Here is a 12,356-nt window from a genome sequence, read left to right as displayed (position 1 = left end):
TCTTAAAACATATGACATACCTAAAAGTCTTCCCACAATGTGTGTAGCTTTGTACAAGTTTGTATATGTGCATTTGAAAACAATTAGTACAATGATAACACAGCTATCCACTGCCTTCTTCTATGAGTGCTTATACAGTTTCTCACTGCTCCAGAGAGAATCAAAGAAGTAGAATTCTTCCAAAAGGAAGATTCTTGTTTTACACTCATTTCAACTAGTCTGCTTTTCTTGACCTCATAATTAAAGGTACCATAGACTTAGCATGAGTTAAATACATATCTAGAAACTCATAAAAAATGACTGAACACACAATCCTGATTAAGGTGAGAGGACTTTTAGCCCCAGGACTGTGCGCACAGCATCTTTGACCTCCTTATTCCTCAGGCTGTAGACCACAGGGTTCAGCAGGGGCGTGATGACGGTATAGGTCACTGAGATGAGCCTGTCCTGCCCCACGGAACTCTGGGACTTTGGCTTGAGGTAGACAATGGAGGCACAGCCATAGTGGACGATGACCACTGTGAGGTGGGAGGCACAGGTGGCAAAGGCCTTCTTCCTCCCCTCGGCAGAGGCGATCTTGAGGATGGCGGAGATGATGAGGACATAGGAGATGAACACCAGGCACATAGGCAGAACAAGGACACAGAGACTGATAACCAAAGTGATGATCTCATTGACAGTGGTGTCTGTGCAGGACAGCTTCAGCAGGGGTCTCACATCACAGAAGAAGTGGGAAATGACAAAGCCATCACAGAAGGGCAGGCTAAACACAGAAGTTACCTGCACAATGGCCATGCCCAGGCCAATTCCCAGGGACCCGGATGCCAAGTAGATGCAGGCTGTCTTACCCATAATGACTGAGTATCTTAGGGGGTTGCAGATGGCCACATAGCGGTCATAGCCCATGGCTGTGAGCAGGAAGCAGCTGTTGATGCCAAATGCTAAATAGAAGAAGAGCTGGGTGGCACAGCCCTGGAAAGAAATAGTCTGCTGAGGGCTGAGGAGACCAGAAAGCATGCGTGGAATGATGGTCACAGTGTAGCAGGTCTCTGAGATGGAGAGCATGCTCAGAAAGAAGTACATGGGAGTGTGCAGGTGACGATCCAGGTGAATAATGGTGACAATAGTGACGTTACCAGACAGAGTCAGCAAGTACAGTGTCAGGAACACCACAAAGAAGGTCAGCCTGTGTTGCCACTGGAAGCTGGAGAAACCTTCAAAGAGGAACTCGGTCACAAAAGTGGAGTTGGGCTTTGGCATTGCAGGGATTTGTTGGATGAATCTTGAAAAAGTACAACAAACAAACTGATGTGCTGTGTGCACAATAAAACAAAATGGACTATGCCTATAATAAAAATTGACTTTATCTAAACAAAGTTTCCAGACTCCAGGAACATGGTTGACCATTTACTCATCTTCCTTTTTCCCCATTCACTTTTTGGTACAGCAGACAGATTACCTTTAGATCTTTAGGATTGATGTGGAGACGAGAGATCAAGCAGAAATAAGTTGAAAGAAACTTGTGCAAATGGCTGCCTGGATCCAAGTATTGATTACGAGGCAAGAAACAAATCTCTAGATTATATTGTAGTTGCACCTTTCCATTTTTAAGGTATCTTAAAAGCAGTTATTCAAACATTCCCACATTTTTCATCACTTTTTAATATATTTATGAAAATAATGTTCATCCAACTGTTGAGAGTTATTCCTTGTAGTTTCGATTGGCATTTCCTTCAGAAGTAATAATAGCGACCGTGCTATTACATACCTGAATTGAAGTCAGGACCTCAAAGTCAGTGAGTCCAAGTGGTTCATGTTTATTTTGGTACTATGCCTTCAATCTTCCTCAATATGTCTTGAATGAGTACTTCAAGAATTGAATAAACAATGACCTAATAAAAGAGAATATATGTCTAAGACTAATACCCTTTCTCTTCTCCAGCACTGTTAATTCCCATGTCCTACATACTCCATACAGTTTAATTCCTGGAATCATAGTTATCCTTGCGTAGCACCCCTCATCTACTGTTATCTTGAAAGACTAGTAAAGAGAGCGCTTCTTCTCTTGAGTCCTCTTATGGACCATGTCAGAACTGCCCTCTAATATCATGAGAAATAATTGGCTCAGGCAAGGTAACTATTAAGCTTCTCTACTTGACTCTTGCCACAGGAAGAAAAGGATTGCATTGAGCCTGACAATGTTCTTTCAAGAAGGCTCTGGTCTTTTCTAGTGTGATAGCAAAGAGAAAAATTATTTTCTCAAAAAAGAACACTTGTCTAATTTTCTCAAGAAAGATCACTTGTGTTGTTTACTTTGTTTCTGTACAAAGTTAGGTTCACACTAAAAAGAGGCTGGTTCTTACTGTCTTACTGCTGTTGCAGCAAGGGCCTCTACCAGGCTGATTTATCCTTGTATCTTAGCTAGGATTCCACCATTACCTCTACTTATAAAAATGAAAATCAATGAAATATCTTTTTAACCCTTTCTGTATATCTCAAAGTAAATTTCTCCTCCAACTTTCCCTTTTTCTGAAGCTCATTGTACCTTTTACATTTTTTTTTCAGCAGTCGTGGGACTTGAACTCTGGGCCTGATAGTCATCCCTGAGCTCTTCAGTTCAAGGTTACCATCCTACCCCTGGAGCCACAGCACCACTTCTGGTTTTCTAGTGGTTAATTGGAGATAGGAGTCTCACAGACTTTAGTGCCAGGCTGGCTTTGAACTGCAATCATCAGATTTCAGCCTCCTGAGTAGCTAGGATTACAGGCATGAGCCACCACGCCCCGCCACCTTTTGCATTTTTTAGAACAAATTACTTCAAAAAAGTGGATTTATTGTTGTGTTTTAACATATATCACATGCTGTTATTGGATTCCCTCCATTTGTGTTATCCTTTCTGAAAACACCTCTTCCTCTCAACTCCCATTTTTATCAGGTTTTGATGACTTCTATTACACTATTTTCATACACAAATAGTATATATGTATAATATCCAATTCCCAGTAATTCTCACCCCAGAATAGTCTCTCTTTTACAAACATGCCATGCTGTTACTGTTTTAGGAACTAGATTCCACATTTGAGTCACTATCAAAGTCCGTAAGATGGTTCTCAGGAAAACTGAAAATAGACCTACCATATGATCCTTCTGGGAAACTCTTAGATATAGCCAAAAGAATTGAAATCACATATAAGAGAGATACACCCATGATTATAATAGCACTATTTACAGTATACATGATATGGAAACAGATTAGTTACCTTGCCATCAATTATTATAAAAACAAAATATGGTACAATGAGGTAATATTCAGCCATAAAGGAGGTTGAGGTTATTAAGGCATTTTTAGGAAAACTGATAAAACTGGAGATCATGCCAAGCTCAGAAAAAAACTTCTTTATACAGTTTACCAACACCCAAATTCCATACCTAGCATCACCCCTCTCACACTGTGATTGCCTCCTAATTAATTTTCCTCATTTCAGTTGGCCATACCCCAAATTTCCTTTTTAATGTTACCATTGTGTTATGAAATATCTCTTTGTTTGCCAAGTACTGCTTCATGAATTCCTTCACCACATTTCCAAAGGTTTAAGCACAATTTTCAAATTCATTTGTAAGCTTCTTTTAGTAATATGTCCAGGTTATCATGAAGATGAGTGAGATAATGCCTTTGAAATATGTGACCTGAAACATGACATGCAGGAAGTACTTAATAAATAATATATTTATTGATTGTCCTACTTTTTATTTTTCTTCTTTAAACAATTTTTTATTTCAATGTATAGATGGGTTACAGTTATATTCACCAGATGAAAAGTGCATTACTTCTCACACATTGATATTCCTTCTTATATTTTTGTCCCCATTTCCCTCTCCCCACCCCTCCCTTCATTTTCCCCCTCTATTTCAAATAAGCAAGTAAACATCTATAGAATATACCAGGTAATAAAGTGGGATACTGTAACAATATGAGATTAGCCAAAGGGCAACACAAGAGAAGAGAGAAGAACATAATACATAAAGAATAACAGTCAACATATAATAGTCATATTGGAGATGGGAATTCAAGGAAACAATCCTGGATGTGTGATATCTAAACTTGGGTTTTGGATTTTGCTACTCCTCTCCACCTTCATGCTCTTTAAGAACTTTAAACTGTGTGACTGATACATGTATATTAACTGGTTTATTATATCTTGGCTGCAATGCTATCCAAAGGTAGGCATAGATTAGGTCAAAGATATTTTAGTTTCATTCTAATCTTATATCATGGTAATGCTCTGCATTTTCTGCTTCCTTGGATCAGAAGAGCTCACTTAATTACTATAGCTAGGAAAAATCCAAAGTCATGTCCAGGTCTTTGCTGTGTATGGTTGATAGCTGGGGTCCACTAATGTCAAATCACAGTTTCATTGCACTTCCATACACTGAAATTAAAGCACATTGTTTTTAAATCCCAGTTCCACTCTATTGACCAGAAGACCTATTGTTCGATTTCTCATCCAGACGGTTACTCAACACAATATTATAAACATCCTAAGAAATGTTTTACTTATACCACAGGTGGAAACTTCTAAAAGAATAAAAGTACAGTGACACATTCAAATAAGTGCCAAGCATAGGTCTATTCATGTAGGTTCTAGGAAATGAAGGTAAAAAGGGAAAGGCAAAGAGAAAACCAACAGAGAATATAAAGGCCAACAAAAAAACCTCAAAATAATCACATTATTTTAAGTCTGAAGTTTTTATTGCCTTTATGTTCATTCTAATAATTCGCACAACAAGTAAAACAAGATCTGTCCTTGGCCTAATCCTGAATGAGCTTACTAATTATGCTTCTCTCTAGAAACAGAAAATAACCATATTATTTCCTAATTTTTTTCACTTACCCTATATTTTGGTTTATTTAACTCAGAAATTTATAGGATTTTTTTTTAAATCTTGAAAACCTATCTTATCATGAGAATCAACAACTTCTGATGTTTAATGTATTCAGTAGTCAGAGAGTGTACTATTCTAGTGCTTGGAAGAGAAAAATGGTAGAGATGATCTTTGCAATCATGGTGCTTAGATACCTAAACAGACGTTAGTAGAAGCCCAATTAAAGGCCATGGAAGCATTTTATGTCTCTTATTTTTGTATTGCTTGACGTAATTACCTACTTTTTCAGATTCTTTTTTTTCCTCTTCATTTTACTGTGCTCTTGTAAATTAGGAACATGATGTCTCACTATTCAGCTAATGAAATCACATCATCAGCATAACTTAAGATCATGCATACAATATGATGGTTTTCCAAATCCTTAATGATCGTATTCTTTTTGATTAGAGAATACAATCTTCTTCTTTTAGATTGTCACTGGCTATGTGATAGTTGATAATATGTTCTAGTAGGTCCAACTGTCCTGACATACAAAGAGGTGGTATCATGTTTCCTGTATCTTATAGAGAGTTGATCTGAAGCTGAAGACTTGTGAACTATTCTAGACATTCAGTAGCATATATAGCAAACAGTTACCAATAGTTATGTTTACAAGAGTTTGCTAAGGCTCATCAAAAATCACTTAAAACCAAACAATTGCTTTGTTTTAGATTACATTGTAGGACACTGATATTTTCCTAAAAGAGTTCATAATTTTTCTTTTCGCTGGTCACTAAACTTCCTAAGCAGAGCCACAGTTTATTAGAAGTTACCTAGTCAAGACACTATCCAGAATGCTGTACATTAAACTTACTGTTTAGATGGAAAGGGAATAATGACTATCTCAGTCTTCCTGAAGGATAGAAGCTGCATAATCCTTCTGAGTTTTCATCATCTACCTTCTGAAAGAAACTTCTGAGTCACAGAACAATCACTGGGAATTAGATGTTCTTAATAAGGAAACAAACTTCTGTTCCAGATGCTAGTCATCTGTTTTCCAGATACTATTTACCACCACCAAATGATGAATGGAAGAAGACAAAACACAAACAAGCTGAGTACCTGGAGACCTCATTACTGAGGCAGCTCCTTTTCCAATCCTGAAAGTGACACTTGGGAGTAGGACTTGGCTAATCTCTTAGGAACAATCTCTGGGGCACAAAGGCTAATTTTCCTTCCTTGAGTTGGCTTTGGTTTTGCTAAGATCCATCATGTTTTCTGTTCACTTCTTCAGGGTCAAAGGTGGGAAGTTTAAGATCCTGTGGAATGTGTCTTCATGTGTGGAAAATTCCAAGAACCAATTCTCAAGTGGAGTTTCAGCATGTATGGATCTCTGCTATTATGGACACACAAACACAACCTCCTGATGCTCTGATGCTTGAAATAAAAGAGGCTTTTGACATAATATGGGCAAAGACAATCTACAAATTTAATGAAATATCTATTAAAAAGCAAATGTCATTCATAGCAGAGATTTAAAAATGAAAAGCAATCTCAAATTTTGTAAGGAAAGACAAAAGGCCTCAAAGAGCAAAGGAATTTTGTGGGAAGAATGCTGAAATATCACATTTTCACACCAAATTATACTGTAAAGATCTAATAACAGAAACAAGTTGGTATTGACACTAAATTGACTCACAGACTGTCAGAACAGACTAGAAGACTCAGAAATAAATCCTCACAACTAAAGACAACTGATTTTTGATAATACTTGCAAGGAAAGATAGCCTCTTTGACAAATGGCTCTGTGAGAACTGGATAAACATATGCAGAAAACTGAAATTGGACTCCTTGCCTACCCTTTGCCCAATATCATTACAAAATTGATTAAAAGTTTTAATTGATGACATTAAACTTTGAGAGTTGTACATGACAGAAAAACTGTGATCTTTCCATATTGGATATAATGAACTTTTTTTGCCAGTCCTAGGCTTGAGCTCAGGGCCTAAGCACTGTCCTTGGCTTTCTCAAGGCTAGAGCTCTACCACTTGAGCCTCAGCATCATTTCCACCTTTTTTCTATGTATGTGGTACCAAGGAATCGAACCTGGGTCTTCACGCATGCTAGGCAAGCACTCTACCACTAGGCCAAACTCCTGGCCTTTTTTTTTTTTTTTTTTTTAAGAAAGGGAGGACTGGGAATGTTGCTCAGTGGTAGAGTGCTCGCCCAGCATGCATGAAGCCCTGGGGTAGACTTCTCAGTACCACCCAAAGAAAACCAGAAGTGGCACTGTGGCTCAAGTGGTAGAGTGTAGCCTTGAGCAAAAGAAGCTCAGGGACAGTGCCCAGGCTATGAGTTAAAATAATAATTATAAAAGATTTTTTATTAAAAGGAAGGGAAACAGAAAATTAGACTTCATAGACTCTGAGGAAGAAAATACAAACTTTAGATATTCCTATAAAGATAAAGTTGCACTAAATTGTCTCATGGTAATGAGAGCTCAATAAACATGACTGGATCATTTTATTTTATTTTGCTTTATCTTTTGGTGCAGGTCTTGGACATTGTCCCTGAACTTTTTGCTTAAAGCTAGCATTCTATCACAGGCCACTTCTGGCTTTTTGGTTGTTAACTGGAGGTAAGAACCTCACAAACTTTACTGCCCAAGCTTGTTTTGAACCTTGGTCCCCATATCTCAGACTCCTGAGTAGCTAGACATGAGCCACCAGCAACTGGTGATTGAATCATTTTTAAAGTTCATGTGAACAACTGATCTCTCACTAAGTATATCATGGTTAGAAATCAATTGCCTAAAAAATTAGACTATCTTATGTCAATTTCTGTCCCATAAATGGGATTCTAAAACTATATGATTGGAACCCCAAAAAAGGGACTGAGACATAGACTTGAATACAGAAATATCATTTCAGGGTGCTTTCAGCACCCTGGTATGTTTATATAATGTTCACACTCATGAGAGATGTGGACCTCAGTGAGTTCTTCACAATTGTCTCAAACTGAGAAAATACCATGAAACTGGCATATCATTGGCAGAAAGCATAGTGGAAGAAGATAGCATGAACTGGAAGAAAACAGTTTCCTAGCAAAAACACTTCCTGAAGGAAATTTACTGACAGATCTCAACCCATCCCATGCAAGTGGGGGAATCATGTGTGAGGATCCTAAAGATGAAATCAAGCAGCAGATTCAACACCCACACAATTTACTTGGAGAAAGGTCATAGTACATTCATTGTCAAGTAGTTGACTGGAAACTGCTAAGCCAAATATTGAATTGAGTTTTGACTGACCTCACACAGATAACAAGATTACCATTTCTGGAAATGTGTACACTAGGGGAATATATCTTTTATGCCATCACACACCAATTTTTTTTTGTTGCTGTGGATGGTTTGTTTTTTGTCAAGCAGTTTAGGTTAATTTACATGACAATGATATGAAACCACTTCCATAAATGGTATCTTGCCTCTGTACAGTCATGCCACAAAATCCAGTAGATTCTGAATGTCATACAAATTTCCTTGGTTCAGCATGGGCATGAATGCTCCCAAATAGAAGGCAAAATGAAAAAAAAAAAAGATAGTTGCTTTTTTTTTTTTTTGTGGGTCGTGGGGCTTGATCTCTGGGCCTGGGTGCTGTCCCTGAGCTCTTCAGCTCAAGGCTACGGCTCTTCCACAGAAGCCACAGCACTACTTCCTACTTTCACCTTTTATAAAGTGCAGACATGAAATGCTGTTTTGAACCCAGATATAGAGTTAAAGGGATCAAAAATAAACTTCTGAAAAATAACTACAACAGGCCTAGGAATTTCATGTTATACTTACAAGTATATCTTCCATCTTCTGGTCATTAAGAAGTATTGTGAAAGTTGAATCTGAAACATTTATGTATATAATGCTACTGCAGAGAGCTTAGGTCAACTCTATCAAAAGCATTCTACTTTAACTTTATTCTAGTCTATCTTACATGGTGTATTCTTTAAAAATTCATCTTATCAGTGCCTTCTCTTTTCAGTCTTAGTTTTCTCATTTGAGAATCTCAGACCTGAGTACAGCCCTATGCCACATTTTCTGTACATGACGCTTATTGTTTTCCAACATTAGATTCCATATTGCCAGTCAGTAAGAGAACATCTATTCACTTAGAAGATGGTTCTCCATCCAATGTTTTGACAATTTCTTGGATGTAATGCAGTTTTGGCATCTATCAAAACAGGAACACGAGAAAGTCTCGCATAGGAAGCATATGTGGGGCCCCTCACTTACTACAGTGGTTGTAATATTTACCCTGACAACTTCATCAACAACAGAGTTCTTCCTGACCGGTGTTTGAACTATTTGCTATGTTATTATTTTACAACCCTTTTGGATTTTTGTCTCACTGAATTGTTATAAATCATTAAAACCATTCTCTGGAAGTATATCATTTGTGCTGTTGTGTATGAGTTCCCCGGGGAAAGAGTAGTAGAGAGGCACATATCTGACCACTTCTTCTCCTATGTCTACCTTCTTCTCACTGTTCTAGAGCAGGATCCAAAGAAATATGAATATTCCAAAAGGAAACTTTGTTTTTCCACTCAATTCATCTAGTTTGCCTCTCTTGATCTCATAATTAAAGGCACCATAAATTAGCATGCATTGTATTCATGATGTAAAACCTGAAGGCCTGAACAAACAATCCTGGTTAAGATTAGAGAAATTTTAGCCCCAGCATCCTGTGTACAGCATCTTTGACCTCCTTATTCCTCAGGCTGTAGACCACAGGGTTCAGTAGTGGTGTGATGACAGTGTAGGTCACTGAGATGAGCCTGTCCTGCCCCACGGAACTCTGGGACTTCGGCTTGAGGTAGACAATGGAGGCACAGCCATAGTGGACGATGACCACTGTGAGGTGGGAGGCACAGGTGGCAAAGGCCTTCTTCCCCCCCTCGGCAGAGGCGATCTTGAGGATGGCGGAGATGATGAGGACATAGGAGATGAACACCAGGCACATAGGCAGAACAAGGACACAGACACTGAAAACGACATTGAGGATGTCATTGACAGTGGTGTCTGTGCAGGACAGCTTCAGCAGGGGTCTCACATAGCAGAGGAAATGGGGAATGACAAACTTATCACAGAATGACAGCCTACACACAAATGCTACATCGACAATGGCTATGATCAGGCCAATCCCAAGTGACCCAGAGGCTAAATGGATGCAAGCTGTTTTGTTCATAATGACTGAGTATCTTAGAGGGCTGCAGATGGCCACATAGCGGTCATATCCCATGGCTGTGAGCAGGAAGCAGTTGTTGACGCCGAATGTTAAATAGAAGAAGAGCTGGGTGGCACAGCCCTGGAAAGAAATAGTCTGCTGAGGGCTGAGGAGACCAAAAAGCATGCGTGGAATGACGGTCACACTGTAACAGGTTTCTGAGATGGAGAGCATGCTCAGAAAGAAGTACATGGGAGTGTGCAGGTGACGATCCAGGTGAATAATGGTGACAATAGTGACGTTACCAGACAGAGTCAGCAAGTACAGTGTCAGAAACACCACAAAGAAGGTCAGCCTGTGTTGCCACTGGAAGCTGGAGAAACCTTCAAAGAGGAACTCGGTCACAAAAGTGGAGTTGGGCTTTGACATGGAGGCAGGTATAGGTTTAAAGGAGCTGAGAGAAGAAAAGATTGCTGTGTGACTCAGTAGATAGAGGAGGGGGGACCATGCCTTTCATAAATATTGTGCCCACTGAAACGGTTCTTTTGGATACTTTGCATTGAAGGCTGAGATGGAGATGAGAGGGAAAGTAGAAAGAAATCTGTAGAAAAGGCTCTTGATTTCAGTTTATTGATTATTAAAATTAAAAGAAATTAAAATTGCTATCGTATATGGTATTTCTGGCAATATAATTTTAATAACATTCCTCCTGTTGAAAGGTTACCTCCCTGTAGTTTCACTTGCATTCTCCTGAGAATTAACTATTTTCAGTATCTCACTTCATTTCTGAATTGTACTCACCATCTTAAGGTAGTATCTGAACATGCATTTTCTCTCTCTCTCTCTCTCTCTCTCTCTCTCTTGCCAATCCTGGGGTTGATCTCAGGGCCTGAGCAGTGTCCTTGGACTTTCTCAAGGCTAGAGCTCTACCACTTGAGCCTCAGCACCACTTCTGGCTTCTTTGTATGCATGTGGCACCGAGGAATTGAACCCGGGTCTTTGTGCATGCAAGGCAAGCACTCTACCTACCACTAGGCCAAACTCCCAGCCTCTGAACATGCATGTTTTAAAATTTATTTTTTCTTGTTATATAATGTTGATAGACAGAGGGGTTATAGGTTCATAAGTCAGAAAAAGAATTTATTTTCTTTTGGAAAAATATCACTTTTTCCCTTGCTCTCCCCCAGTTTTTCCCTCTTATTTTCACTCACAAAGTTGTTTAGTTCATTTTTAACGTAGTGTCTAGTGAGTACCACTGCTAGTTTTGTTCAATCTTTTTCCCTCCATTTCTGTGCCCCCTATTTCTCCCAAATACAGATAAACAAGCATACAAGACAAAAGAAAGCAAAAACAACAACAAGGAAGAAAATTTCTCATTTCCATTTCATGGAGTTCATGTTGATAATGTACATTTGTGTTTATCAAGGCACTGTTTACTATAGAAAGCTTACGAAAACATCTTGCATCATCATGGCCAGAATGGTAAAGAAAATGTGGCACCCACAGGGGATAAAATAATAGATGTTCTGTTTGATAGCTCTAAGGGAATTCTTACATTTATAAAACATAGATAGACTTAATAACTAATAATACTAATTACTAAAGCACAATTACTGCATGATTTCATGCACAGGAGGTCCCTGCACAGGCAAATGACAAAGCAAGTAAGTGGCATTTACTCACAGAAAGAACAATGAAAATTGAGAATTGTAACTCAAGTGTTTTAAAGTTTTTGTTCTTCAGCTGAAATTAACTTTTCATCTCTCCTATGCAACATCCAGATTGCTATAGTCACTAATACTGTATTAGAAATTTAAATCTTTTTTTGGGGGGGTGGTCGATTTCTTGTTGAGTGTCTTACTACAAAAGAAAAACAAAATACCAAGGAACAGAAGGAAATATTTGAAGGTGGTCGATCTCCCTCTACCTTTAGTTTGGTGATAGTTATGTGGCCGCATGCCACAAACTCATCAAATGCATACACAAAATGCATTTATTTCATTGAGTAACAATTATCTTTCCCCTGAATAGCTAAATAGGTCATGACACATGACTTGGCAATGGGAAAGATGGTTAGGAAAAGATAAAAAGGTTAGATAGAGATAGGTGCCTAAGTTTTCATATCCTCCCCAATGCATCTTCAGTTAGTACCATCAGGACTCAGTGAATAGTTACATAGCAAGAAGTAACAGGCATCCGAGATTGATACCTGTTTTGCCCTGTTAGTTCTCACTCTCCAGCGCCAGACAAGGTCTTTGACATTTAGTTTTGGAACTT

At 38.6% G+C, this 12,356-nt stretch overlaps 2 protein-coding genes across 2 annotated transcripts; both read right to left on the bottom strand.

Annotated features, from left to right (window-relative positions):
* Positions 1-318: 318 nt before the first annotated feature.
* On the bottom strand, positions 319-1,260 carry LOC150058047 (olfactory receptor 10J3-like). Its single transcript, XM_090339824.1, has one exon. The coding sequence runs from the start codon at positions 1,258-1,260 to the stop codon at positions 319-321; it is 942 nt and encodes a 313-aa protein (XP_090195950.1).
* Positions 1,261-9,572: 8,312 nt separating this feature from the next.
* On the bottom strand, positions 9,573-10,508 carry LOC150058046 (olfactory receptor 10J3-like). The gene has a single exon (XM_090339823.1). The coding sequence runs from the start codon at positions 10,506-10,508 to the stop codon at positions 9,573-9,575; it is 936 nt and encodes a 311-aa protein (XP_090195949.1).
* Positions 10,509-12,356: the final 1,848 nt, after the last annotated feature.

This window comes from Megascapheus bottae, chromosome 10 (genome assembly GCF_031878675.1).
Source record: "Megascapheus bottae isolate mThoBot1 chromosome 10, mThoBot2.hap1, whole genome shotgun sequence".
NCBI lineage: Eukaryota > Metazoa > Chordata > Mammalia > Rodentia > Geomyidae > Megascapheus > Megascapheus bottae.
Note: the sequence above shows the minus strand (reverse complement) of the source record. Positions and strands in the feature narration are given on the sequence as shown.

Bases quoted from the DNA above. Each gene is read 5' to 3' on its own strand.
- LOC150058047 (XM_090339824.1), bottom strand. From the start codon at position 1,260: ATGCCAAAGCCCAACTCCACTTTTGTGACCGAGTTCCTCTTTGAAGGT.
- LOC150058046 (XM_090339823.1), bottom strand. From the start codon at position 10,508: ATGTCAAAGCCCAACTCCACTTTTGTGACCGAGTTCCTCTTTGAAGGT.